The following is a 27,970-nucleotide window of genomic DNA, read 5'->3' as shown; positions in this document are numbered from 1 at the left end:
GCTGCCAGGAAAACAGTTTTGTTGGCAAGTTTTTGAGGATATTATTTATTTCAAAATTTCCTGTTATTTTTTTTCTTAGCTAAAAACCCAGAGAGAACAAAACCAGAAATGTTTTGTTTCTTAGAAAATAGATGCAGTAAAAATGTTACATTTTAGATAAAATGCTTAGTTTTGAAATTCTCAATACCCAAATATTTATTTTTAATAAAATACTTATTTTTATAGCTTTTCAGTATGAAACAGGAGTGTTAGCAAATTGAATGTTTCATGAAAATAGTTCTTTTTCCTTAAAAGGGCATTTCATTTTTGTTGGAAGAAAAAAATAAAACCTGAATTTCAACAAAAGGTTTTGACTGGTTCTCTAAGAATCCATGTGCTGAGTTGAAATACATGTATGTGCATGTATGTGTCTGTATGTGCAATCTATATAGAGGTGCCATATATGAGAATGATTCTTTATACTTTTAAATGGCTTACATAATCAGTTAATTTGGTTCTGCTCCATTAAAATTAAAACTCCCGTGGACATGACAGTCTTGTCTAATTACTCACTTAATCCACAATCACTAGCGTTAACCAAATGCTTTTCTCTGTCTTTTAGAAAAAAAGGACTTTGAAGGGTTCTGTGGAACTTTCCAGGATTAAATGCGTGGAAATTGTGAAAAGTGACATCATAATTCCCTGTCAGTATAAATATCCTTTCCAGGTGAGTCTGCCTGTTGACCATACTGATAGCGATATCGCTTTATTTTGTATTTCAATAAAATTCTCCCTCACAGTGCAGTCGTTAATGAGCCCATCACCAGGTTGAATAACAAGACAGGAAGAAAAAGCAGATCGAGGTTTGAAATGAACTGGGAATGAGAGACTGAGTGTTATTACAAGATCCACAAACTCCTACACTCCCAAACTAGCTTGGGTCCAGAAACCCTCTCTCCGACTTTGGATGGTCCCCAGCCAGGATCAGAAAAATTGTCCTGCAATATTACAAAATGTTACTATGTTGGTGCATAATGAGCACTCAAGAAACCAAACAATCAGAGTGTTATGGGCTTGTTTATGGGTTTTTGGGAACCACAGAAGATGCTGTCGCACCTGGCACGTTGCTCTCGATGAGCAGCCCGATAGGAAGGCTCTTAACTGGGCCTGGCTTGGAGCTGCCTGGCTGGGGGAAAGCTTGATGGGGGAACCTCGACTGCTCTTAACTGGAGTGAACATGGACTACAGAAGGAACAAATGCTCAAATCTGTTTGTTCTGGGTCCGAATTTTTGAATCTATATCTCCATGTCTCCAGTGCTTGTAGGAACAGCAAAATAAAGTGAAGGTAGTGGCCAGTACTGGTGGGATGGTAACAGTGAACCAGTCATGATGGACAGTGAGGTTGTGGTAATTGGTCCTGCTTGTAGCACATCTGAATTTTGTCCTACAGTCAGTTTTCTAAAATGATATTGTCTGGCTTTTTAAAAAAATATCTTGACTGCACCCAGCTGTAAATCTTCTGTGGAACCACCAGTGGCTTTTTGGTTTTGAGTGGCTCATCTGGCAAGGGAGCCCATTACAGACAAGCATGAAAAGAGTGATTTTGTGCAGTTCTGTGTGCTTATAGCTACGTCTTTTGGAGATCTGCTTACTGCGTATTTCAAAATCTGCTTTAGATTATGAAACATTCTTTAACATTCTGTAATGTTACAGAAAACATTATACAGACATAACAATAATACCAACAGGAGTGGGTTTAAATGAGTGGGAATTATTCCTCCTCTATTTTTATTTTTTTATAAAAGAGGTTATAATTTACCTCTCCATAGCATGGAAAGCAACTGAGTCACACAGCTGTCTGTGTGCGCCTGCAAGAGATAGCAAATGTTTCCTGTGCTTTAAACAATAATCAACATTGCCTCATCTACACCCCTAGAGAAACTTTAAAAAACAGCTGCTCTCTTGTCGAAACCTCTCTTTAAAGAGAATGGTAAAAGTTTTTCAAAGCATCTGTGCATCAAAGAGAGCAGGTCCCATTTGGAATTAAATTGTTGAGATAAATATTGGTAGAGAAATATAGATTATGCATTACATCAAATTTTAGGCCCAAATGTAGTAATCCAGTTCCGTTTCTGAGTAATTTTGGTTCTTGTGATGATTTTACTCCTTGGTCTGAAACTTCAAAAATGTTCTGAGTTTCTCTTCCTTCATTGTTCGTCATTAAGGCCAAGTTGATGAAAACAGCAACTTGATTGCTCCTTGTTCATCTGCTCCAGCTTCTTATTTGCTCTCTATAATCCCAGTGAAAGCTATTAAAAACTTTGAAGAATAATAGTAATCCAAAATATCTTCAGAGAGTTGCTTGAGATTTATACTGTCATAAGAAAAGCTAAATTTGGCTCTTAGATCTTAAGTGAAGGTATCTTACGAGAAACTGCTAGGGAACAGATGCCATTTCGCCAGAGATGCTTCAGAAGAATAAACTGCAGTCAGCAAGTAATGGGCTGAATCCTCTGCAGATTGAAATTGCTACACCTCCATTGATTTCATGGGCATTTCTTAACAGAATAAAATTGATCTAAAACACTGCTTGGCTAGAATTCTTTCTTGATCAGGGCTTCTACTCCATTTTAAATAATCAGAAGTCAATGAGGTTGAGAGATGCTTCTGAACAGGCCCTGTTTACTTTCCCACATTATCATTTTGTATGTAATTTGTTGGTTTGGGGACTGCTACCTCTTCCTTGCAGTGATTCCTTCGTGCCCAGCGTACCTGGGATTATCTCTAATGGCTGGCTCCCTTCTTTACTCCCCTCTCCAGATTGTCCACGATAACTACATACTCTACGTGTTTGCACCCAATCGTGAGAGCCGGCAGAGATGGGTCTTTACGCTGAAGGAAGGTAATAAAACCCCTGTGCCCCAACCTGATTGTTGGAGTTAGAGCCCAGACAGTTTTCTCACAACTTATAATGCACAGAAAATGTGCAAGAGGAGTTGATGTCTTATATCTAAGCATGCAAAGTGGTAACGGGGAATGAGGTTATAAAATCAAATTGCTTGTAAATTTGGTGGGTGTATTTTTAGGAGCAGTGGGAAATTTGGACGTGGAATGCTTTAATTGTCTCTTTTTAGGATAAACTGTTAATGTGTTACTGTAATTGGAGGTTTCTTATTGAAGATGGGATGAGGATTTTTATATAGCTAATCTTTTTAGAAATTAATATTTTCTGGGTAGAAGATTTTTCAGGTCTTATGAATAGATTTTTTGTTTAGATGACAACCTTCTTAGAGAATCATATTAAGCATATTAAGAAACATTTCTGCGGGCAGCTTTCATTTCCTGTTCCCCTCCTGAATTGTGCTGTGGTTCGCTGCAAGGATTCTGAAGCGAAGGCACAATAACTCACCACTGCAGGCAGAAATGAAGCATAGTATGTGACATAAGGAAGGTGTTACTTAGTTACATGAAAATTGCACAAGCTTCCGTCATAGCGTTTTCCTGCTGTATAACACAAGCTGCTGTACTGTTCACTCTGAAAACATTGTGAGATATGATTAAGTTCATGCGCTTACTCCTGCAGCTGGAGCACACCTGCTCCAAGCTTCTACTTTATCATCTCTTCTTATTCAGCATTTTGGGACTGTCCACTCTCTTGGACAATTTGAATAATCTCTTGAAACAGGCCAGCAGAACTGCTCCACATTGCTGCTGGCATTTACTCCTTTCAGGAGAAAGGAAAACATTAATGGAAGAGGCTGATAATATTCACCAAAACTTGGTTTGAAAATAATAAGCAGCTTCTTTAAAGTGCAAAGTATTTCCAATCAGTTCTAGATGTCTTTCAGAATGGATGTGAATGCAAATAAATTCATTTTCCACTTCATTTTTCTTCCTCTAACGTTTTCCAGAAACCAGAAACAACAACAGTTTGGTTTCAAAGTGTCATCCAGATTTTTGGATAGATGGCAAGTGGAGATGCTGTGCTCAGACAGAGAAGATGGCAGCTGGCTGTGTGGAGTATGACCCCACCAAAAATGGTATGGGATTTATTAAGACCATCCTGACCTTGAAAATATTTATTCCTAGCAAAAGTAAAGCATCAAATCTGTCTCATACAGAACATCAAAGAATATCATGTTACATTTCCATCAAGAGACATGTTGCTGGCTTGTTGCGACATTCCTTATTCTGGCTTATCTTTTATTGTATATGGCATTCTTTGTTTTGAATTAACATTTTCCTCTGTGTGATGCTTGGTGCTGTCTTTGGAATGAGATGGAGAACTAAGAACTTGATCAGAACCATAACAACTTCCTTATGCATTCAAGCCCATGCATATTATTTTGTCCTAACTGTCTGTGGTTTCAGTGGCCAAATGTAATCTTTACTTTGTCTCCTGAAAGAGCACATAAGCAGTCAATCATTTTTCACCCAATATGATTTTCCCTTGTATCTGGGTGATTTCTTAAGTAATCTCTACCCCAATTCCAAACCCATGCTGTGTGGCTGAGAGTCACTGTGTAGGTGCAGGCTGTTAACACATCTTATCCTAAAAGACCAAGGCTTGCTATTCACTGGTTTTGTAGCAACTTTATCAATTCATTACCTTGGTGGTTTCTCCCCTGGTTTTGTCCAGATCTACTTCAAATTGACTTTCTTTATTTCCTTTCAGCCTCAAAGAAGCCTCTTCCTCCCACTCCTGAAGATAACTGGGTACGTGCAGTGAGGCATGCTGAGATGTCCTTAGCACCCTATCTATATAACTAGCAGCTGTGAAAATACCCTCATTAAGGTTCTTCACAGTGCAGTGACCTAGAATGTCACCTGTGCTAACTCTGGGCTAATTTTCTGGGCTTTTCTCTTACCTTTCTATATCTTTTTTCATAAGCTATACATCAGCAGCATCCCACTAGATTTAGGTTCAGTCCTGCGAAGATAGCTTTGTTTCACAAATAGCTTTCTAATTGAGGAGTGAAGCTTCAACTCTGGGGTGGGTTTGGTTTGGTTTTTTTTCAATCTATAGAAAGGGAAACTGGGGAAGTAGGAGGGATATAAAAAAAAAAAAAAAAAAAGCTGCTGTGAGGAGGAACAGAGAAATTGTTTTCCAAACCTGCTTGTGGACAGGATAAAATGTCGTTGGCTGACTCGATGAAAAGGGAGAAGCATGGCAGTTGTTAGGGCTGGGTGCCTTACTGGAGGGCAGCAGGGCACTGGGACAGTCCTTCCAGAGAGGCCATGGAGATTTTATCACTGGAGGCTTTTCAGAGGAGTTTAGGAAACATCTGTGAAGAATAGACAGAGGTAATCCTGCCCTAAGAAGGAGTAGATAACTATTTTCTGTGCAACTGGATTTTTTTTAATATGAAATTCATTGTTTGAAAGTGCCAAAAATTCTCATGTTGTCAACATAACCCCATTAGACACCCTGGGGTGCTTTCCTAGCTTTGAGGCTTTCAAACCCAGAAGATTCCAGTGCTGCCAGGGAAATATAATTTTAGAGAGTATGCCATTGGTTTTATGAATATGAATGTGAATATGATGAGCCTTTTTCCTAATTTGTGCAGAAATTGTTGCTTGACCCAAAGGAAGCCTTAGTCATGGCCATATATGACTATGAAGCCCAGAATCCACAGGAGCTGACGTTACAATATAATGAGGAATATTATGTGATTGACAGCTCTGAGGAACATTGGTGGCTGATTCAAGATAAGAATGGGTAAGTCATTTTTCAACAGTCAATTTATTAAATCCTTTCTAAATCCACTTTGCTCTTTCATTAACATATACACTGGCCTCTAGTATAACTTTGTGAAGCATCTTCTGATATACAGAAAAAGAGCAATGGAAGGTTATTTACTGTAACTCTCTTCCCTTTGATGTTGCTTGTATCCAAGCAGCTGAAGAAAAAGAATCCAAAAGTTAATCTTTTCAAAATTAAGGCTGATATTTTCTGTCATACATATAGGGGGAAAATTGTAAAAATCGTGAAACCTTCCAGGTTTCAAGGTGCAATCAGTCGTTTCCTTCTCCCAGTAACCCTACTAAGTACAAAACAACCAGCATTCCTATCATGCAAAGAGCAAGCAAAGCTTTCAGGGTTGACTCCCACAGATGCAGAGAAAATCCTGTCTGTCTAGCGTGCTCATGCTGTGTCGCATTTCAACAGGCATGAAGGCTACGTGCCAAGTAGCTACCTGGTGGAAAAATCACCCGAGAATCTGCAAATATATGAGTAAGTTGTGCCTATGTTTTTCTTGTACCTCTAAGTGCCCTGGGTTTACTATAGAAGCTATAAGCCTCCAGTGTCCCTACCCTATGTAATGTGGTATTGCTAATGCTGGGGATGCTCCATTCAGAGGCTTTTCAGCAGAAACTTTAACAGCCTAGAAACACTGACTCGGAGTCTTTTGATGTTTTCAGGTGGTACAATAAGAACATCAGCAGAAGCAAAGCAGAAACACTCCTCAAGGATGAGGTAAACCAGTGTTACATGCGGGGTGGATGGGCAATAATAATTAATTAATGACAAGTGAGGAGAAGCCTGCAAGGGCTGCTCTGTGTAAGAGCGAGCTGAACCCCGGGTTCCTGCTGTGGTGCTGTCCTTGGCTGTTCTTAGCGTGCCATGCAAGATAAAAGACCACTAGCAACCCTGTTACTTCCACAGCAGCTGAGCGTGGGCAGAAAGCTGTGCCATCCTTCTTTGGTCAGACACACGCTGATGGAAACCACTGTTTCAGAACACTGTGTCAACTGAAAACTGTGATTTTAGCTCATCTTTTCTGTCTCTGCAGGAGGCCTGTGAGTGCCAGTAGTTCTCTGAAAATATAACCAATCTCATACTGAAATATTTTGGGTGAAAGCCAAAAGTATGGGTTCAAGGGTTTTTTTTAGTTGTGTATGTGTGTGTGTGTGTGTATGTGAGCATGCATCTTTAATTTTTCAGTTGAGGCAGTTTTCCAGTGAAGACTGTAGTGAAAACAGAAAGAACAAACTGCTTGTTTAAGTTTTCCACACAAACACAACCTTAGCTTTTAAGTCAGCTCTCATTCTAACATGAGACCCGAATTAAGTGGTGCTTCTTGGAATGATAGTATTTTATGGAAATAAAAGCATTTTGTGCAGTTTTAAAAATTCTTTAAGTTCCTATAAACTCCTGTGGGATGAGTCCATGCATGGTTTAGTGATCTTATTTTTCCTTTTGGTCCTACCAACACACCTTTTCTGTGGCAACTGCCCCTGTGTGGCTGCAGAGCCTTCTGGTTCAAAACCTCCCAGCCCCTACAGCTCCCTTCAAAATTGTGGTCAAGCTCGTGAGGGATCTTTGGGCAGGTTTTCTGTCAAGTGAGATGATGGGCAAGAACAGTGCTTCAAGTAACTCAGGCAGGTTGCTGTCTCCAGTGCTTCCCTGCTAGGGAGAGGAGTCCTAAAGCCACTGTGCATGATGCAGATGCTTCTACAGCAGCATCTGGAGACCCTTTTTAGAGCTTCCCTGTGCTAGATACTGTATAGTGCACATATGGTAGATGTGCAGACATGCATAGAAGAGACAACCCTGGAAGGTTTATAGCTCAGTGGCCCAGTCCCAGCTTGGCAGAGCTGCACCCTGAAGGTCAGCAGTTGATGTGCAGGGGATGCAGTAGCTGCCTTAGCCCCTGCGTTTGCCTGGAGCTGAATCAATCCGCCGGGGAGGTGGGAAGGAGGTCGAGGCAGGGTGCACATGGTGAATTAGGCTTGCACCAAGTGTTGTGAGGAGGTAGAGAGCATATAAAATGGAGGAAATCTACCATGTAAAGCAATGGTTTTTTATTGTCAGTATATAGGTCAGCGCAGCACATTACGTCCTGTGTGTACAAACTGTGATGCTAAATCTTCTCCTCTGCCGTCTGATGCATTAGTGCTTGGCCCTGTAGGATCATGGCCTGTGATACATTTTAGCGCTCAGATGAGTAAAAAACAATTACAGTGAAAAATCAAACAGAAAAATTGTTCTGTGACTGCCAGAGTGGAGTAAGCCTGCTTTCCGACCCATTTATGTTTAGATACTGGATGACTGGGGTACCTATGAAGGGGCAGGATCTTGTCCAAGCTTTTCCCATTTATGGTACACTGGTAAATTATCTTTCATACACTCCCATATGGATTCTCTGGCGTTGAATAAATTGTCCTCTCGTTCTGTAGCTGCTGTCCCGATGGAGGGCGCTCAAAGGGGTTTGCCTTTCCACTCGGCTGCACCTTTCATTGGATTTGTGTGAAATTAATATCCCTACTGTTCTGTCAGATAGGGTTGAAAGCAATCAGTGGCTGCAAAATTTCTAGAGTAGAGGCTTGGCAGGACAAAGAGACACAAGCTCATGTACCCACACCCACAGATACTCAGCATGAGCGCATAAGTCTCATTTCCTCAGGAAACTGAGCTAAAAATACACAGCACCCAAGAGAAATCAGCGAGGTGTACCTGCAGGCCCTGGGCAGCCATCAGTGCTGTGCGTGGAACAGAACAAGCTCTGTCAGCTGGCCAATGGCTCTTTTTTTCCTACATGTTTAGCACATCCTCATGACTGAGCAGTAGACAAGGCTGAAACAAGCAGAGCTTTGCCCTGAGCCCACTTTATTTTTTTCCTATTGTGTCTCTAACCAGTTTTCTCTCCTGTTGCAGGGTAGGGAAGGTGCCTTCATGGTGAGAGATTCAAGGCAGCCTGGCATGTACACAGTCTCTGTTTTCACCAAAGCATTAAGGTACAGCTGAGCTCAGCAGCTTTTCACATCAATTACATCAATGAAATGGCTTCTATGAGAGTGTAATCTCTGTCATCATTTTGGCATTATAAAGAGGAAGCAGAAGGCTCATGAAAATAAAAGAGGGAAACACTTCCAAAAAAAGGCAGAAGAGTTAGCTGCAATTTGCAAAGTGTATTAAAGGCTCCACTTCTCCCTGCATCTAAATATGTGCCTATAAATAGTCCCTTAGACGTCACTGGGGTTGTAATTTTGATGCAATTGTCCCTCCAGCTGAAGTGTCAACATGGACTATACGCTGGACTCGTCAGAGATGAGTAATACAAGACTAGTGAAAGGGTTTCAGTGATGGGGCAGAAAGTTTTGTTTAAAAAAGAAGAGGCAGAGGAACTTAGTACTTAACTTGTTCTTATCAGGAAACCTCAGCCTTTCTAGAGATGAGACCATCTATGAGTGAGAGGGAGAACATAAGAGTACACAGCTTTTGTTAGCAGTTGTATTTCACTCCTTGCCCCTCTCCCATTCATTCTGCGTACGGAAGATTCTTCATTTTGCTTGCTTGGTCCTCTTCCACTTACTCCTCAAATTCCTGTCTTTTTGCTGCAATCTAGTTTTCCTCAAAGAAAACCTCATTTTTTTCAGCACGGATAACAATCCCGTTATAAAGCATTATCACATCAATGAGACAACTGACTTTCCCAAGCGATATTACTTGGCAGAAAAGCACGTGTTTGACTGCATCCCTGAACTCATCAACTACCACCAGCACAATGCGGGAGGTGAGTGAAGGTTCATGCTGACCAGAGAAGTTGCAGTTTTACCATGCAGCCAGCCAACTGCTTTGAAGGAAGGAAGGCTCCCAAGCCCCCTGTCTTTACAATGAAATGTTAAATGGCATCACCTTTTCTTCCACTTCTCTTGGCATTTGGATGGCAGGAAGATGACCATCTTTGACCAGCTTCCAGTGTTACATCTTCTTCGTGGTCCTTCTAAGGCTGATATGACCAGCACAGATGCCATAATGACATACTATAGAGAGCCCTTTCATTCCTGGGAGTCCGTGAGGGTGTGTCACCACTGCCAGACCAAGCTATCTGTTTGAGTTACACTGCAGGGCCTTCTTGCCCAGGAGATGATAAGTTAGAGGCATGGCCAGGATCCATAATCAGACATGGGAATCAACAAAGACTCCCATTCCTACAGTCCAGGAATATCATGGGATATCCTGGACTTCAAAAATGTGCTACAAATAAAAGTAATAATTCGGAGTTTTATCAGAATTTATAGACTCACAGCTCCCATTTGCTGACAGAGTGAAAGTGGGAATAAGCTGAAGCTGCTGAGAATTGGCTTCCTTTTAGCAGGCAGGAAATTGCAGTCTGAATAGAGGTTCAGCTGCCCTCAAGTGGAGCTGAGAACTCAGTACAATAAATCTGCTTCCAGTATCCAGACTCCCTTCTGAGCAGTGACAGCCACACTTCCCATGACTGTGACAATAACTAGAACCCATCTTTTCTTCTGTTATTCAGGTCTTGTCACTCGTTTGCGGTATGCAGTCTCTTCTTGGAGAAAAAAGGCCCCAATCACTGCCGGGCTGAGCTATGGTATGGAGTTACTCTCTTGACCATATGGGAATCACACATTTTGCTGTTTAGCTGGGTGATCCTGAATATCCCCATAGATATTGATGGATATTCATGTGACTGTAGCCACAATAAATAGATCTTTATACTCCACCATTCACTGGATTATCATCTTTTTCATTACCACTCATAACTGAATGAACTGATTGTGCAGTGCCTTGAGGGAGATGATGAGAACCCCAGGATCTCAAAGAAGTCAACATTAAATACTGAAATGAACGCTGAACAAAGGTGATGGCAGTGGGTGCATAACATAACTTGATGAAAGATGAGTCCCTCCTGAAAGATGCCTCTGTTTGCATACAGTTGTCTAGAGAATTTTGCTGGTATCATCTTTATTGCAATTTTTGGAGACATCAAAGAAACTCAACACCACATTGTGCTCAGTAGTGCACATATGCATGATAGAAACAATCCTCCCTGAAGAACTGGAGAGACAAGACAAATGGGGAAAGAAAGGGGATGTTGTTGTTCCTATTCTTGAATATGACCTGTAGCATGAACTAGTAAAATGAGCTACCAAAGGTCAGGCTGACAATTTGAGGGAGAGTCAGAAAGTCTCACTCTGAGTCCTGTCTCAATGTTTAACCCTCAAAAGCTTTTTGTTTGACATTTTACTGCTAGATCCTCACTCTTTCTCCTTTACAATCAACAGGAAAATTGGTCATTAACCCCTCTGAGCTCACCTGTGTACAGGAAATTGGCAGTGGTCAGTTTGGGGTGGTCTACCTTGGCTATTTGCTGGAGAAGACAAAAGTAGCCATAAAGACTATTCGTGAAGGAGCAATGTCTGAAGAAGATTTCATCGAGGAAGCTAAAGTCTTGATGTAAGTAGTAGATTCACCGAGAAAATCAGACTCTGTAGGATTCACAAGACTGAACCAAACTGTTGTGATAATGCTGAGGAATATGACTTTAAATTGTGTAGGTGAATTACTGTTCTCGTAAGTCTATCAATATCCAGAATGGTCTTCCTGATTTCTGCTGTTCTGGAAGGCAGAGTTAATTGATAGTGTGTTGTGGAGAGTGAAGTGGTTTTTGCCAGAAATAATTAGATGAAGAAATCTCATAAAATTTGAGGGAAATTTCATTGAAGAAACCTACCTGTGCAATTTTTTTGCTTTGCACAACTGAAAATATTTCTTTGGTTTTATTGACTTTGTTTGTATTTTTTACATTTTGCTCCCTCCAAAGTAGACAGAATTGGATTTTTTTTTGTTGTTTAATTGGATGATTTTCCATGCAGAAAAGTCTTTTGGTGACCATTACCATTAAAATGGGATGACACTCAGTGCCACTTGACGTTAGACTTGGTCTACACATTTTCTTCTCTCTGCTTTCATAATTGGCCTTTGCAGAGAGAGCGGTGCAGCAGGGTGACGTGGGTGGCCATGTATAACACACTTGCAGTAACGATAGAAGGCACTGAGCCTGTTTCAGCCTCTTTTTCCACCTTCCCTCCCCATCCCACAGGAAGCTGTCTCACCCCAAGCTCGTCCAGCTGTATGGCGTGTGCTTTGAGAACACTCCCATTTGCCTGGTGTTTGAGTTCATGGAGAACGGCTGTTTATCCGACTACCTCAGGAGCCAGCGGGGCAGCTTTTCAAAAGAAACCCTGCTAGGGATGTGCCAAGATGTGTGTGAAGGAATGGCTTATCTGGAACAAAACTCTGTCATCCACAGAGATCTGGTATGTTAGTCCCAGACAGACTTTTCCTCAGCTCCAGCTGGGCTTTTCCCTGTGCTTTCTCCTTTCTTTAATTTCAGCTTTCACACCCCTCCTGCCTATCTGTTGATAGGGGATCCAGTATCATCCCTTACTGCAGAAGCAGCATCAATACTTTAGGAAAAAAAAAGCAACCCCTGGAATGCTGATTAATTTATTTCCCTTAATTGTGTTTGAGAGAGAAGAAACAAGGACATAAACCTTGTCTCTTCTTCTGAGTGGACTCTTGCTCCCTGAGAACCCCAGCTCCCACCATTCCCAGGGACTAACCACTCTTTATGTCTAAAATCAGTGATATTTCCAAAAAGACCTGTTTTAACATATGCATAAACATGCATTGCTGGTAGAATACTTTTAAAATATATGGTGTTCAATCAGTCTGCGTGAGTCAGTGCTGCTGTTTTGTTAGGGGGATAAGGACTGTGAGTAGCTGTGGATATTTTAGGGTCTTTCTGTGCCCTTTCTGGGCAATAAGGACCTGCAAGTCAGACTGACAGTTGAACACCTTTCTTGGCAACAGGAACATGCTGGCTGTGAAATGCACAGAAAGCATGAGAACCTCAAGTTTTCATTCTTTTTATATGGAATTATGTCAGTTTGATTCTCCTTTTTTTAAGCACTATCCGCTTTGCCAGGATAAAAGCAACTGAGTGGCTATGACAGTCTTTCAGCTCTGACCTTCTGCCTTTTCACCTTCTTTTCCTGCAGGCCGCTAGGAACTGCCTGGTGGGAGAATCCCACGTGGTCAAAGTCTCCGACTTTGGGATGTCAAGGTAATGCCACCAAGGCTGTGCATGCTCCCTACCAGGCTGTCATGGGACGGGGTCGTTACTCAGCACACTCCTTTCTTTTCCTTTTCCAGGATTGTCCTTGATGATCAGTACACCAGCTCCACAGGTACCAAGTTTCCAGTCAAGTGGTCTGCACCAGAGGTTTTCTCCTACAGCAACTACAGCACCAAATCTGACGTTTGGTCGTTTGGTAAGAATCAATTGCCAGAATGGAAAAAATTTAACAAACACCAGCTCAGAAAACCTAGGGGCTCAGTTCTCAAGTAAACTCTCCTAAACACTACATCTTCTGGGCTCCAAGGAGGTTTTGCCTGAATAATGGCTTAGGAAAGCAAGCGTAAGTCATTTAAGTGTAAGAAAGGAAAGAACAGTAAACTACCTAGACACTTTGGAACACAGCAAATACTGCCAACTTAATGTATTATACCTCTGCAATGTTCTATAACACCAAATAATGAGCTCTGTTTCAGAGTGATGTAGCAGGAATGTCCAAGAAAAGGCTGGAGAGTCACTGATACGGTTACATACGGAAAGGACAGACAGTTAGGCACTCCATCTGTCTGCGTGTCAGTCCCAGGCTCAAACCCTCTGCCTTTCCAAGTTTGCTCTGCTGACTCTATTTGCTTTATGACGATACAAAAATATTATTTCATTGCTCACATTTTCTCACCTCATTTCCTGCTCCCCGATGCATTGTTTTATGATTTGCGTCTGTTCTTTGGGCTCCCTTCTGGACCCTCATAGATAAGAAAACCATTGTATATTTTTTTTCCCCAAAGTCATTGGCACTGGAGATAACAAAGGCGATCCCCTGGCCTGTTGATCTGGCACACAAATGTATCTGGCCCTCCTCCAGCGAGCATGCAAATCGCGGTGCTGCAGGATGAATTGGTGCAGTGTGCTGCGCACGGCACACAGTCAATGGGGCGCCACGCAGCTCCGGGCCCAGCAGTAAATAATGCAGGATTATAACCTTTGCTAGTCTGTGCTTGGGAATTCTGCGCTTCCCTCTCCCTTTACCGTGCTTTGCTGCGGTTGAAGTTGCGCATTCCTGTGGTGGGTTACGAGCAGTGCAATGTGCTGGGTGCTCAGACCTACGCAATGCCTTCGAGAGCTCAACCCAGAGATTCTTCAGAGAGCACCATTCCTCTTTCCGTGTCCCCCAGCACGTGGAGGAGGCTGTCAGCACTCACCACATAATACCAAGGGACAACGTTTGCCAACAGAGCTATCTCTTGACACCTCCCAGCAAAGTGGTGGTGACATGGGGAGAGATGCTACTTTGGGAAGAGCGTTCTTCTGCTTCACAAATCGGAAACTGGCCTGTACACTGAGATCCAGGTGCCTCCAAAAAAGGTGCTCAGTTTGATTTACAGTCAAGTCAATCTGGGTGAAGTTGGTTCACTCCAGTTTCAGGGCTGAATGAAATACCAGTGAGCTTTGTTTGCGTTGGTCAGTCCTTCTTTGTGAAACATGCAGACAGCAGTGTTGTCCATCTGTCAGCCTTGTTATCTCCCCATCCAGTGGCGTTTGCATAAGAGGATTCCTCTGTCATGTCATGGTCTCATGACTGTGAGAAGCTTTCTGCTCTGCTACTCTGCAGCTCATTCATCTCTTCTGCCAGGGCTGAAATCCTGCTGTGCCCAGGAGAACAAAATGTGTGTGAAAAATTCCCAGTGCAGGAATCTGCACGCTGGGGGAGTACCACTGTTTTGCTTATTCTTCAATAGAGCCAATGTCATTGGTGAGGACCTGCAATCTCTACGCATCTTTCTGTTTGAAGAATTCAAAGCTGGAAAGCAGGCATTATTTAGCAAAGTAGACTGTGGAGTTACTTTATTTCAGATCAGTCTGTCTGTCTGTCTCCCTTTGCTAATACAAAATGAACACAGTTTACCAAGTCAGTCATATTAGGTGACCAAAGAAATTAAACCTAATCATAACACAAGATGCCTTGTATCACTCCATTTGCAGTGGCCGTGGGCCTGCTGAGGATTTTATTTGCTTCTTTGTGATTTTTCTTGTTTGCTTTAGGAGTGCTGATGTGGGAGGTCTTCAGTGAAGGTAAAATCCCCTATGAGAATCGCACCAATGGAGAAGTGGTGGAGGAAATCAATGCAGGATTTCGGCTCTACAAACCCAGGCTGGCCTCCAAGGCGATTTATGAGGTCATGAGCCGCTGCTGGAAGATGGTTAGTATTCTGATGGGAGAGCTCTAGTTCCGAAAGACAAGAGCTCTCTTCCTCTTGGCTTCTAGGAGGAGAGGGTATACACTTCACATGCTAACACAAGATAAAATTGTGGAAGTGAAGCACTTTGTAGCTTTCATCTGCACTAGCAAGCAAACTCTAGGCTCTTTGCCTTTTATTTAAGCTGCTGTCTCTATAGAATGCATTGACTTTACCGAGAAGTCTATATAGTGCACCTAACTCAAGTTAATTCAACAATTTGCTTCCTAAGAAAGCTGTGGATCTGTGAGGCTTAGTTTTAAAAATGATAGTGAAAATGACAGCCAACCCATTACAAGGTACTTAGTGTCCACTAGGCAAAATTCACCGCTAGTAGAAAAGAAACATTGCACAGAAGGAAGCTCATTCTTCCGCTGGCATTTTCTCTGTAACAGTAGATTGTATTTTTGTTAATACTCAGTTTCTTTACAAGGTTTTCCTTCCTAGCCTTGCGATTCCTCTCCAGCTGACATTAACGTTCTCCATCTCTCTTCTCTCCCCTGCTCAGAGGAAAGATGACCGGCCACCCTTTTCTGTTCTGCTGTATCAGCTGAGTGAAATCTCTGAATTTGATCTGTAATCATGGCACTGGCCACTAAGCGAAGCTAAGAGTCCTGAGAGGGCAGATGGCTGGATTTTCCCCACAAAAAGCATTAACAGGAATCCTCTCACCATAGACACTTGCCATATGCCTGGGGGGAAAGAGAAGGTGGAGGCTGGTGCTTCCAGACAAGATATCCCCAGGTCTTCCAGAGCCTAGGCAGACACAGGCTTCGGTTTGGCCAAGAATGTGGTTTGCAGCTTACAAGCAGAACCAGCAGTTGAGCAGAGTCCTGAACCACCACACAATCCAGCAAGTGTATTTCTTCTGAAGATACGACTTCAAAACTACAAGATCTGGCATTGCTATTCCAGTTCTGTGAACTCCCAAATTAAGATCTTCCCTGGGGAAAAAAAAAACCTGTCTTTGACGGAGCAGGAATGTTTCCATGGCTCTCTAATTCAGAGTGGGCTGGACCTGAAAGCTCTGAACAGGAATAAGCTTGGGACACAGAGGAACAGGCTGGATCTAGTGACTGTGTTTCTGAGGGTGATATTTCAAGGTGGTTTTGTTCTCCCTTCGCATGATTTTCTCTGAAACTGCGGCATAGCAGGAACAGGATTCTGGTACCCAGTAAGCTGATGAGGTGTCTGTGTGTGCATGCAAGTTTGTAAGGAAAGAAGAGGAAAAGCAACATGCTGAAGAGTCTTGATATTCTCTCAAATTGCGTTGTATTGTGAGTGGGAAAATGGGACTCTGATGCAGATGGAGACATTCTTGGAGGAGAGGAGTCAAAGCTGAAAGTTTGTATTGTTTTTGATTTAGTCTTTCTACATCAGAAGACAAATACATGATCTCCATCCAATTTATTTGAACTGAGTATGGAAGACTGAGCAGTGCAGAGTGCTATGTGTCTCCAGTGCAGGACAAGACAGGATCCCAGGACCTGATTATCTGTGAAAGGCACAGGAACCTACTCCTGAACTTGTGTGTTTGGAAGGAAGGAGCCAGAGGGCTCAGAAGAGCAGCCATGAAGAGAAAACATGCAGAGTATGTACTCAGTGCACCAGTGATAATAAGAAGAGTTTTCTCCTACTTCAAAGAGTAACCAAATCATCACAAGTAAAGACTTTTCCATCTCTTCTGTGAACAAACTGGTGAATCGTCTAGGGACTGATCAAAGACAAAGTCCTACGAGAACGGACTGCCTGGGTACTTACTCCACGAGGAGTTCCACGTTATGAGGTGACAGCAGAAGAAGGTATAAACAATATCCATCTCCTGGAATTTCAGTGAAAATCTACTTTTTCACCACAAGACAGAGACATTGTTTTGACATAACTGACCTCAAAACCCAAAGTGTGGGCGTTAATGTCCTGCAGAATTTGTAAATAAGGACTTTCTGCTTAGCATTAACAATAACTAGAGAAGTCATGAGGACTCACAGATGATATGTGCATATACACAGTATTTTTTTGATGCTTCGCTGTTTGGACAGGTGCGAACACGAGTAAACCTTACGTGACAGCAGTTTACAAACTTCCAGCAGCAATCTCTCCCATCATTACAGAAATCAGGTTCAAATATGTTTGCCAACAAAAATGGAACAAGGAAATAATGTAATCCCATGGTCATATATCCTGTGTCAAACTATTTTTTCGTAGAAGGAAGCTTAATTTTTTGTATTTTTCAGACCCATGGTTCTAGGGTAGCTTTCAGGCAACAAAATATTTTTTCAGGTGTATGGATATGGGCAAGGTGTTAGGTCCTGCCTTATACATCTTCCCACTTTCCTTTGATTCCACATTTTTTTCTTTGATTTACTCCTGCAAATATTATGCAGAATGACTCTCCCAGGCAAGTACAATCCTACCATTCAGACCGGAGGTTGTCAATCCTAAATGCAGCGTTAGACTGCTACTTTCAGATCCAATATGTGGAATATGAGCATCTATAAACAGATTTTGAATTTTTGTGAATTTAAGCTAAGTTTCTCTTTGTCCTCTCATCCTTTACTCTGAGTTAGCCTGTTGTCACATGCTAGTGATGCTAAATTTGGCATCTAACCAGTGAAGTTTTCAGTAGCCCTAACCACGTTAAACTGCACATTTGCAGCTAAATTTGAGGACAGCTGGCCATAACCCTATTTCCTCCCCGTCTGGATTGCACTTAGACAATCCATACAACCACAGGATGCTCCTAAACGATTCTTCCCTGAGCACAGACACTCTGTAGCAGGGGTATCTGCAGGCTCACAAAGTTAAGCTTCTGGCTTGCTGCCCCCTCCATCCTGGGAGGAACCCGGGGTCTGTCACGCTGGAGAAGGTCCCTATGAAGTAGCAGCAATATTGCTCTGCTAGGTAATGTTTCTGGTATTATATTTATATTTGGGTAAGTGTAGTATTTATTAGCTAGAAACTGTTGTACAAAATAATATTGTGAAGTTTTATGATCAGTTTTCTTTTGCAGGATTTCTATGGACCAGATAGATATTTTTACAAACAATAAAATTGTTGAGTCCCAACTGTGGCTTTCACTCTGTCAGCAAAAATGCAAAAACCATCCTCATGCTCTTATAATCATACAGCTTGCTCTTCCTCCAAATCCTCCCCACCAAGAAGCAAATAGGCTTCTTCTGGTGGCTTTCCGAAATACCTCTGTTCTCCAGAGCTATGGCTATGTTCTGGGGTTAGGTTATATGCTGGGCTTATTGGGGGTGTGAAGTATTCAAAATCTCAGCAAATTGGGTGATTTACTATATGGACATATGCATTTCTACATCTAAACATGCATTGTGGTGGCTTTAAATTCTCTGAATCTTCGTGAAATGGGGGTAATTATATTTGAGTGCTCTCAAAGGGTGTTTTCCCCCTGTTATTTACAGGGGACTTCACGAATCTCCAAAGGGCAGTGCCATACTGTGAAAATGTCATGCTATTAACAGACTGTAACACAGTCTTCTCCCACCATAGCAGTTTGCATGGCAAGTTCTGGCTTGTGCCCATCACATGGCTTAACTGTAGATGTTCTCCACAAAGTAGAGGTGAGAATATCAGCTGTCTCCTGCCGCAAAGTGAATACCCCTTCTCTGTCTCCTTGGGAAGTATTTGCAATGTGCTGAATGTTTAAACCATTCTCCCTTTGCCAGTTTGACCCACTTTACCTCACTGTTCTGCAGAAAGGTGCGAGTTTGTGCTTTTCCTTACTTTTACCTGCTGCTTATCAGAGGTGGTAGGTGCACAGCTCTGCCTATGCTGTACATTTGGCTGGAGCTGAGGCCCAGACCACTGTTCTAGCACATCCCCAACCTGCTGCTGCAGTGGCCAAATGCTGGCAAACCCGGGCTGATGTCCCAGCTAGGAAAGGCAGTCAAGCAAGAACCTCATCCAGAAAGAACAGCTGATGCTTCTCAGTGGAGCCCAGGGGCTGGAGTGCAGCAACACTAGCCATGAAAACCTCTTTCCTGGGCATGTGTTGGTCGTGGGTGCTTGTTCCAGTGGATAATTACCTTAAAATCAGGCCTGAAAAAAATCTAAAATTTCCTGAAACATTTTTTAATGAACATGTTCCTATGTGACGTTTGGCTCTGTCCTCTCCAAACACTGTGCTCGTCAGCACGGCAGGATTCAGGTGAATGGCTCTGCCAAATCTCACTTGGCAGCCACTTCAAATTCATGCGTATTCTTCTGTTCAGCTCACCCCCGCATCCCCCCTCCACACATGCACACCCTCCTGCGTCTGCAGCTGTACAGGGCCTGCCCCTCACTGCCGTTCTTCCCAGCCTGCAGAGAGACCTGCAAGACCAATGCTGAGAAGCTCATTCTGTTATTCTACGATCTACGGCAACACAGAGTAGAAAATTAAACTAATAGCCCAGCATTCATGGAATTCCCATCACCCTGAGCCTGGCTGATAATGGGAGCAGATTAAACTGTGCAAAAAAAAAAAAAAAAAAAAAAAGTCCACAGTGGTTTTTACTGCCATAGTTTTCTTGAACTGACCTTGTTTCACCCACAGCCTCGGAGCAGTATTAGCTGTTAAATCTTTGGGATCTGCAGTAACAGTGCTCACTTACTGATCTTTTTCTCACAAGCAATAAATAGTAAAAAGAGGACTGATGGCTACAAAATGTTACAGTGAAAGGTGAGATAGAAGAAATGCTATGCAGGGGAAGGAGAAGAGTCTACTCCCAGAGATGCTATAATAGACTTTTTTTGTTTGTTTTATCTTAAATGATAGCTTCTTAGATAGTTCCTAAGACTATCTTGCTCCTTTTGTAGTTTGCAGATCCCGGTGCTTTCAGCCGATGGCCGCCATTCAACCCATAGCAGTAGCACTACAGTGTAAAACTGGTGCCCAAGGTTCCCTGCAGAGCCAGCATATATCCATGGGGAGCAAGTCCAGCCCCATGCTAGCATGGACAACAGCAGGCTCTAAGGAATCAGGAGTGGTCACAATCCAGAAGGGGCCAGGTGCCTGCACATTTTTAGCACAGGCTGATGCTCAGGAAAAGGACACTGCCAGGGCCACTGAGGAAATATATCTAGACCTGTATCCAGACCTTCAACAGTCCTCAGGTATCCACCAATGTCTTTTGAAAACCAGACAGCATCATCATCAGGTGAGAGGGCTTCAGAAAAACGAGTGAAGGCCCTCTACAGGGTTTCTATCAGTCACCATGAGGCAATGTTCTTCTGAAAGCTCCAAGAGATCCAGTTTGGATTTCACAGTAGATCTGAAGAGCTATATTGGAGCTTTAAAAAGAAGCAGGAGCAGAAGGACCGGAAACTTCTCCCTGAAGAAATGCCAGACACCAAAAGGAAGATCTTTTGGATACAGTGCTGACTCAGAAGAGGCTCGGAGCTCTGAGCAAAGGCATTGCCTTCTGGTTTTGGTCCCTCATACACTCAGCGATCCAAGGCTTCACGTCTGTTCTGTAAACAGGGCGTTCGTTAAAATGGTAGGTAAAACCAAAGGATGGTACAGGTCCTCTGAGGGGAAGAGAGGCTGAACCCCCGAGACCCAGCGGGCTCAGCACCAGGGAGACCGGAACCCCAGACGGGTCCCTTCTGAGGGACCCAAACGCGCTCACCCAGCCTCGGACCCCCGGAGGGATGGGGGGGCTGCGGCAGCCTCCTCTGAGGACCCTGGCACCGCCGTCCCAACCCTTCCCCGGGCGCAGCGGCCGCGGCAGGGGGGATGCTGCCCCCCGGCCCCGCCGCGCATCCCCGGCCCTGCCCGGGGGGAGGAGCCGCCTCTTTCCCGCGGGGGGGGCCGGGGCTCCCCCCGCCGCCGTGCGGAGGGGCCGGCGGAGAGCCGCGGAAGTGCACTGGCTGCAGCCATTTCCTGCTCTTTGTGGGGGCGGCGCGGAGCATCCCGCGGCGCGGAGCATCGCAGCCGCGCCGAGCGCCAGGTGAGCGGGGCGCGGGCGGGCGCGGGGGCTGCGCGGGGGTTGTGCGGTCTCACCCCTCTCCCTCCCCGCTTCCCTGGGCTGCGTTTGCCGAGCCCGGCGCCCCCCGGCCGCCCCGCACGGGCGCAGCGGGGGCGTTGGCGGAGGTTGGAGGGGGGGCGCAGCGGCGGGGGCAGGTGCCGGAGCCCCGGGGCTGAGGGAGAGCGGGAGGCCCGGCTGGGCCGGGATGTGCGGGGATGTATCCCACAATGCTTAGAGCTACCTGCAGCATTCAGCCTCCCCGCAGCCACCGCAAGGCGCTGGGGGGGGGGGGCGGAATGGCGCAAATCCCCCTCTTCCCCCCCGCCCCCCACTCCCGGCATCCCGGCTCCCTCCTCCAGGATAGGGGGAAGGGGCCGAGCCCCGGGCCCGACGGGCGCTGCTGGGCCCATCGCGGGCAGCGGCGGCGGCGCTGACTCGAAGCGGGGTCGCGGCGATGCTCGGCGCTGGGAGAAAGGGGGATGCAGGGGATGGAGGAGATGGGGGAGCGCAGCACCGGCCCGGAGGCTGAAGGTGGCCCCAGCGAGGGCTCCCGACCAGCGCCCGGATCACCCGTGGCGTGAAAAGATGGTGTCCCTGAGGGAGGAGGAGGGGGAGGGAGGAAGCGATGGGGTCTGAGCCCGGGGTTGGGAGCGATGGGCCGGAGCTGCGCCCGCAGGTTCGTGCTGCGGCGTCGGTTGGAGCTGGCAAAACCTTTCCCTTCCAAAAGCACCCGGTTTCCCGTGGGTGAGACCGGTCAGGAGCGCCCTGGGTAGCGTTTCTTTGTATTGAACTTTCCACCCGAGGATGCTGGAAATGCCTGGTGCCAGCCGCATCCCACCTGGGGAGGAACGGATGGATTCTGCAGGAAATTCCCACGGGTGGGAAGGAAGAAGGAGAAGAACAAGACTAAAACCTCCCTGTCTGCTCAGGGTTGTTTTGGAGAAGGGTAATGGCTGTGTATGGCACTGCCCGCAGCAGAGCTCGTTCCCCTTTGCCATCTGCTGCTTTCCACGGGGGGGTCCTGACTAGGGGGTTCAGATCTCAGAGATTTCGTCAAATTATAGGCTGAGTTGCTAAACCCTCTGCACCCCTCCTGCCCTGCACAGATACCGAAAGAAAAAGCACCCTCGTGTTTTGCATGATGACAGTTGTCTGGGGTTAGTCACTGATGGGTGACTGGCCTGGTATTTTGGTGTCTGTCACAGCCCTATAATTGTAGGGTAGTTCCCTGCAAAGGATAATTCTTTTATCTATACAGTTAATTACTGTTAATGAAGCCCAAGGAATATGGAAAAATCTCCCATTTTCTGATCAGGGTCTCTAGGGCAAAGCAGACTATGCTGATTTCATGATAATAATTTTATTAACAAACAATTATTAACTTTGCATTAAAAATAGGAAGAACATTTTTGGAAGATCAATAATTCGTTAACTATTGGCAATGCTGTCCTGTATGATTTAATTTCCTAAGAATCGCTTTAACTGTCAGCAATGGGGTTGCTTTTAAACCTGCTCTAAATTTCTCAACTATATTGGAAAGGTAGCTTCCTATACTTGCCTCCTTCTGTGGCCCTCTTTGGCACCAGAAAAAAAAAATGATTAAATTATTCTAAAAGAAATAAATTCCAAAATAATTGTCTTGCTGAGCAACAATGTAAATGCAGTGTAAATGCCTGGAACTCAGCCTTAATGGCATGGCAGGAAACTCAGAGCAGGGATACAGAAAACCAGCTTCAGCAGTTGTGCACTTTGGCTCCCTTTTTTAATGGGAAGGGTAATTTCATGATTATTAACATCTGTGTCTGTGTAGGGCAGGAGCCCAGCTCTGCCAGCCTCGCTTACCCTGGCTGTGTTTATTTGCTCCTGCGAAGAACCCCCTGACTGTGGTGGTGGCTGCAATTACCAGTAATTCTTACAGCATGTGAGAAGGAATTGATGAAGTGTGTGTTAAAATACAGGGGAATTTAATCTCATGCTTTTTAGGCAAGGCTCAAACTAAGCTTTTGCACTCTGGAGTTATTCTTCTTGACTAAAAATACATTGATGGTCAGGAGCTTTTATCCTCCTCTTGCTGTGAGGCAGCGCGTAAGAGAAGCACCTTGCTTTTCTGCACCCGAGACGTCAGCCTGCTGGGGTGATGTTGGGCCAGGATGGTTCCCGACCACTGGTTCGATGTTATTTTAGGGTAAGGAGGATAAGCACTATGACAGGGGCAAAAATAAATTGAGTTACTTTCCCAGGTTACCCAGGGGCTGGGCATCAGAGCTGGAGAAGAATCCCAGATACTTAGGGGTTAACCAGAAGTTGTTTGTCCTCCTTCTCTACATTGCCATCTCCCCAGCAAAAGTCATTTTGCTGCTTGTCTCACGCCAGGCTTGCAGGGCTTGGATCCTGTCTTACTGCCAGTCTCCTGGGCAATTCCCATTTTTTTCTTGCCTTCTTTCCTGCTCCTGCTCTTGGTAGCTACTGCAGCTCCAGCGTGGATGTCTGCTGTAGGAGCAGGCAAGCTGAAAAACCGAAACGGCCCATGCTACTTCCGCAGAGCTCTCAGCTGTGCGGCTTCGAAGCCGAGCGCACATGCGTGCAACATATTCATTATGGCCCTGCTTTTAAAAGTCTTCCTTTGTTCCCCCAAGCTGTGCTAACAATAAAGTAGTCTTTGTTCCTCTCGCTGTGAAGAGGATGATACTGCACCGATACTTCTGGGCAAGCATTCCGGTAGGGAAGGTAGGACCTGCCCTGCAAGTTCAGACATCTGAGTTGTACATCCTCGCTCTTTCTCAAAGCCTTCCTACGCTGGCTGTTAGATCTGGCCCTCAGGATGCTGCCACAACAGTCACTGTGTTGGGAACTCTTAATGTCTGCTTTGGCGTGGTGGGGCTGGCTCCCTGTGCTCTCCTCTGTGTGGTCATTTGGCTTCAGAAGGTGTGCGAGATGGCCAGAGGGTTTGTGACTGAGATGTGGGATGAGGACAGGAAGTTTCTGCAGCAGATGGGCAGAAAGTGTGGGCAGCACTGCACTTGTTAGCACCGACGCTTCTTAGCAGAAGAGGTAATGAGCCCAATGGCTGCATCCCTCTCCAGAGTTTCACTGGGGTGGGGTTGGTTCCTGCCAGGCTCACGTTCAGTTTTGCCAAAGCATGTAGGACCAGAGGGACTTCGGCCTCTGATGGGCAGCGTTATATGGAGAAGAAAGTAGATTTGCCAGACAGCTCCCAGCAGCCTGCGTGGCTGTGTTTGAGTCCCCGCAGGCAGGATATGCTTCCTGTGTGCGAGGGAAGCCTCACCCCGCTGTGCGTGTGTTATGGCAAAAAAAAAAGCCCCGTTCCTGGGCAGGCTACTGTGTGACTCCTCGGGCGGTGCGGCCCCCAGCCCCATGGCCACATGTGCCGAAGTGCCGTCGGCAAACCACCAACATGGGCTGACTCTCCTCTTCCCAGCACGGCTGCCCCGGCCCTGAGGCCCAGATGGTGGATGGAGGTTAGGGCTTAATGAGGACCTTTTGATGAGTGTCCCCAGGGATCCCTGTCTTCCCTGGGCTGGAGCTGCTTGGTTGCTGCCTGATGGCTGCCCTCCTCATCACTGGGCCAAGGGGATGAAGCTGGGCTTGCCAGGGCAGCCCCAACACATTTGTGTTAGAAACCTTTTTGCAGGAAGGTGAGGGAGGGTGACGTGGGTCTGTGGCGGTGGGACTTACCTTTTCGGCTCCCCCGGGCAGCCCTCATGGTGGGGAGACACTGCACAGCACGGGCCAGGCCAAGCAGCCGCCGATGCCTTCAGAGCCTTCCCCAGCCCTCACACAACCCCTCGAACTGCTAGATGCTTACAGCTGGCGGTGGACCCCCACCAAGAGCAGGGCCCATGCCGCCCTACAGCCAGGCAAGGGACCACGGCACAGGAGCTCAAGGCTGCTCCTCCACGGATGATCTGGGGTGAGGATCTTGGTCTGGCAGCCTTGGCCCAGTAACCTCTCCATCACGCGCTCCAGCTGCTGGTTGCTGTTTCCCGCAGTGTGCTAGGGGCATGAGTCCCAGGGGAAGTCCGGGCAGACCACACTTCTCCCTGTAGCCTCCGCTGGTTTTGCTCTTGGGTTTAAAGAAGTGTAGAGTTGAAACTGGGAGTCTGCATGAAGACTCATCTGTCAAACCCACAAAGTCTGTGTACTTTTTCCATCTGCATCCAGATCCTTGCACGCTGCTCAGCCATGGCAAAGCACAGGGTGCGCAGACAGCTGGTTGCACCGCTTGCTTGCTATGGCTCGACGCTTCCTTTTCTGTTCATATATTTCTAACTCGCTGCCTCTCTTCCTCTGTTTGAGTGCAAGATCTCTGGGGCAGGGACTGGCTTAGTCTCTTATTTGTGTGCTCCCCGGCACAGCAGGACCCTGACCCTATTTGGGACCATATAGCGTAGAGTAGAATAGAATAGAAAAGAATAATTTTCAGTTGGAAGGGACTTGCAATGATCATCTAGTCCAACTGCCTGACTAGTTCAGGGCTGACCAAGTATCTCCTGATATGGCCCAAAGAGCAGCAATAATTTTGTCCCTTGAGTTGCTGAGCTCTTAGGGTGTCATGGGGTTCTTGGGGAAGCGTCTTTGATTACAGCAAACTGCCAACGCCTTGCACAAATGGCCTTAGAATGGGACTTGCAGAAAAATGAAAAATGAGCCCAAATAAACAGCCACAGCCCTCAAAGATATAAAATGGAAGGTTTTTCTCTTCCCAAGCCTGAAGTATGTAATGAAGCATGTGTGAGTGCCAGGAGTGTTGTTCTGGGAACCCAGAGGGGAGTCTTGAGGCACTGGAGGGTGGTGGAGAGAGGTGGGCAGCCGAGGAGGTCGGTGGGGCTGGGCAAGCGGAGCCGGCGCGGAGCAGCACGCGGTCCTAGCAGGCAGGAAGGAAGCTGCTGGTCCCTGCGCATGCTGGGGTGTAAGGTCTGGTTTTGATGGTTGGTACAATTTGTAACAGGAAACCATTTTACCAAAGAGAGGTGAAGAAGGAAACAGAAATTTGAGCATGTGGGGAAAGGGCTTTAGATTTTTTTTTTTCCTCCAGGCACTTATTTCATGCTTCAGCTGCAGGTATAACCAACCCTGTTTCTCAGCTGCCTGGTACCTCGGGGAGGTGTTCGTGCAGTTGGAACGAATTTTACCAGGCTCGTACATATTCTTGCAGACCATGTGTGCAGGCAGCAATAATGATAAAAGGCACAGCAGCAGACTCGTCCCTCTCGACCTCTTGGCCATGGTCCTTGCTGGGTACATGTGTGTCTGTCTAGGGACATCCTGAAGCCACTGTCCTTGTTGTATCTGGCGCTTGTGCAGATGCTGCTGGAGCCCATGTCCTGCTACGGTGTCTGCACTTCAGCAAAAAAAAGTTGCAAAATTGGATCAAGCTTAGAGAAAAGCCAAAGAGATGATTAAATGATTGGAAAACAGGCTCAGTAACAAGGCAGGTAGAGAGCTCAGTTCACTTGCCTGAGCCAAAGCGAAGGTTGCAGGGTGTTTTATTGAAATGTGTGAGTATCTTGATGGGAACTTCGATAGTAGAGAGCTCTACTGTCTTGCAGATTAAAGCGATAAAACTCAAACGCTAAAATTTGAAACCAGACTGGCTCTGAGTGGGGAAAAAAGCACTGAGTGGGGTGATTTACTAATCGCATGACATGTCAATATTTAAAGTGAGTTCTCTCTCTGCAAACGTTTAAATGCAGCGGAGTGTTTTTCTAGGAGACACGAGCTCTAGATCAGCCACAGCTCTTGCACATGGATTAGGCATTAACTGGGGAAGGCTTCTGGCTGTGGTTATACAAGTGCTCAGCCTGGTGACAGCAGCCATCCCTCCATGCTCGTGCTCTTACAGCAAAGGTGAATGGCAAAGGAGACGAGGGCCACAGAGGCTTGTCCTGAGGTTCCCGTTAGGGTGAGTGCTAGTGAGCTTTCAGAAACATTTCCTTTTGCTTTTTATTTTGTGTGCAACTGGCACCGTTTGCAGCTGCACTGCAGGCTGGGACTGGGCAGGGGACACCGCGTGTGTGGTAAAAACAGGGAAGATTTTTTTTTTAGCAGCAACTTCTTTTTTTTTCTGCTTGCAGTGCCACAGCCTGCCTGCGCAGCACTCAATCCTTTCCGGTTCACCTTTGAGAACGCAATTTGCTGTTTACAGTTTCCTGCACCGTTCATGTGTGTGAGAAGAAGAGTATGTGAGTGTCAGCATCGGTCCTGCTTTTCTAATAATGCTGTTTTGAGAGATATTTTTGATAGCTCCGCTTTGCATTTCGGAGCGCAGGCTTTCACCTAGGGCTGCTAAAGCTGCACCGCAGCACCCAGCTGTGCTTGCTCTGAGGCAGTTTTGCATAGAGTTAAGCAGAGAAGGGCATGCGTGAGTAGTTGTGTTCCTCTTACCCTGCATTCCTACACTGCTGCTGAATCACAGAAGGAGAGATGACACAGAGATGTAGGTTAAATACACAAGAAAAGGAAAACGAGATAAACCGGGATCATGTCTCCTGCAGTGCCAGCCAGTTGTCGTTCTGGTTTGTTCCTTTGGCGCTTTCCCACTCGGTCTGCTATCTGTCTGTCTATCACCCTCTCCTTTCCTTTGGATTTAGCACAGAAACTGAACATCCAGAAACATGACCACTCACGTCACGCTAGAGGATGCCTTGTCCAACGTGGACTTGCTGGAGGAGCTGCCTCTGCCAGACCAGCAGCCATGCATCGAACCGCCTCCGTCCTCCATCATGTACCAGGTACCTTCAGCGCCCAGAGGTGGTGGGGCAGGGAGGGTTGTTCTGGCAGCTCGTCAAAGGCACAGGAGCACATGGTGCTGTGAGAACTGCTCGAAAACATCCTGGGTTCACCGTGTTTGAAGAAGTGTTCAGAACAGAT

The 27,970-nt window shown here is 45.6% G+C and overlaps 2 protein-coding genes across 5 annotated transcripts in view; both read left to right on the top strand.

Annotated features, from left to right (window-relative positions):
- The window catches only part of ITK (IL2 inducible T cell kinase), a 29,817-nt gene extending 11,783 nt beyond the window's left edge, over positions 1 to 18,034 (top strand). Inside the window, exons 2-17 of the mRNA XM_010129295.2 lie at positions 602 to 706; positions 2,801 to 2,882; positions 3,892 to 4,020; positions 4,656 to 4,696; positions 5,548 to 5,699; positions 6,150 to 6,215; positions 6,404 to 6,458; positions 8,640 to 8,719; positions 9,362 to 9,498; positions 10,249 to 10,323; positions 11,018 to 11,189; positions 11,836 to 12,052; positions 12,797 to 12,861; positions 12,951 to 13,069; positions 14,914 to 15,071; positions 15,616 to 18,034. Coding sequence (XP_010127597.1) covers positions 602 to 706; positions 2,801 to 2,882; positions 3,892 to 4,020; positions 4,656 to 4,696; positions 5,548 to 5,699; positions 6,150 to 6,215; positions 6,404 to 6,458; positions 8,640 to 8,719; positions 9,362 to 9,498; positions 10,249 to 10,323; positions 11,018 to 11,189; positions 11,836 to 12,052; positions 12,797 to 12,861; positions 12,951 to 13,069; positions 14,914 to 15,071; positions 15,616 to 15,687 — 1,725 coding nt within the window. The 3' untranslated portion in view covers positions 15,688 to 18,034. The remainder of the gene's footprint in view (positions 1 to 601; positions 707 to 2,800; positions 2,883 to 3,891; positions 4,021 to 4,655; positions 4,697 to 5,547; positions 5,700 to 6,149; positions 6,216 to 6,403; positions 6,459 to 8,639; positions 8,720 to 9,361; positions 9,499 to 10,248; positions 10,324 to 11,017; positions 11,190 to 11,835; positions 12,053 to 12,796; positions 12,862 to 12,950; positions 13,070 to 14,913; positions 15,072 to 15,615) is intronic.
- Positions 18,035 to 20,923: 2,889 nt separating this feature from the next.
- CYFIP2 (cytoplasmic FMR1 interacting protein 2) overlaps positions 20,924 to 27,970 on the top strand; it is a 55,075-nt gene continuing 48,028 nt past the window's right edge. For 3 of the 4 annotated variants that reach the window (XM_086758664.1, XM_086758665.1, XM_086758662.1), the window contains exons 1-2: positions 20,933 to 21,061; positions 27,691 to 27,831. In XM_086758664.1, the coding sequence (XP_086614790.1) occupies positions 27,715 to 27,831 (117 nt within the window). In that variant the 5' untranslated portion in view covers positions 20,933 to 21,061; positions 27,691 to 27,714. Of the gene's footprint in view, positions 21,062 to 27,174; positions 27,283 to 27,690; positions 27,832 to 27,970 lie in introns of all 4 variants that reach the window. The other variant, XM_086758663.1, reaches the window with a different exon arrangement.

This window comes from Chlamydotis macqueenii, chromosome 14, assembly GCF_036417535.1.
Source record: "Chlamydotis macqueenii isolate bChlMac1 chromosome 14, bChlMac1.mat, whole genome shotgun sequence".
Classification (NCBI taxonomy): domain Eukaryota; kingdom Metazoa; phylum Chordata; class Aves; order Otidiformes; family Otididae; genus Chlamydotis; species Chlamydotis macqueenii.
This window is presented reverse-complemented; position numbering and strand designations above follow the sequence as displayed.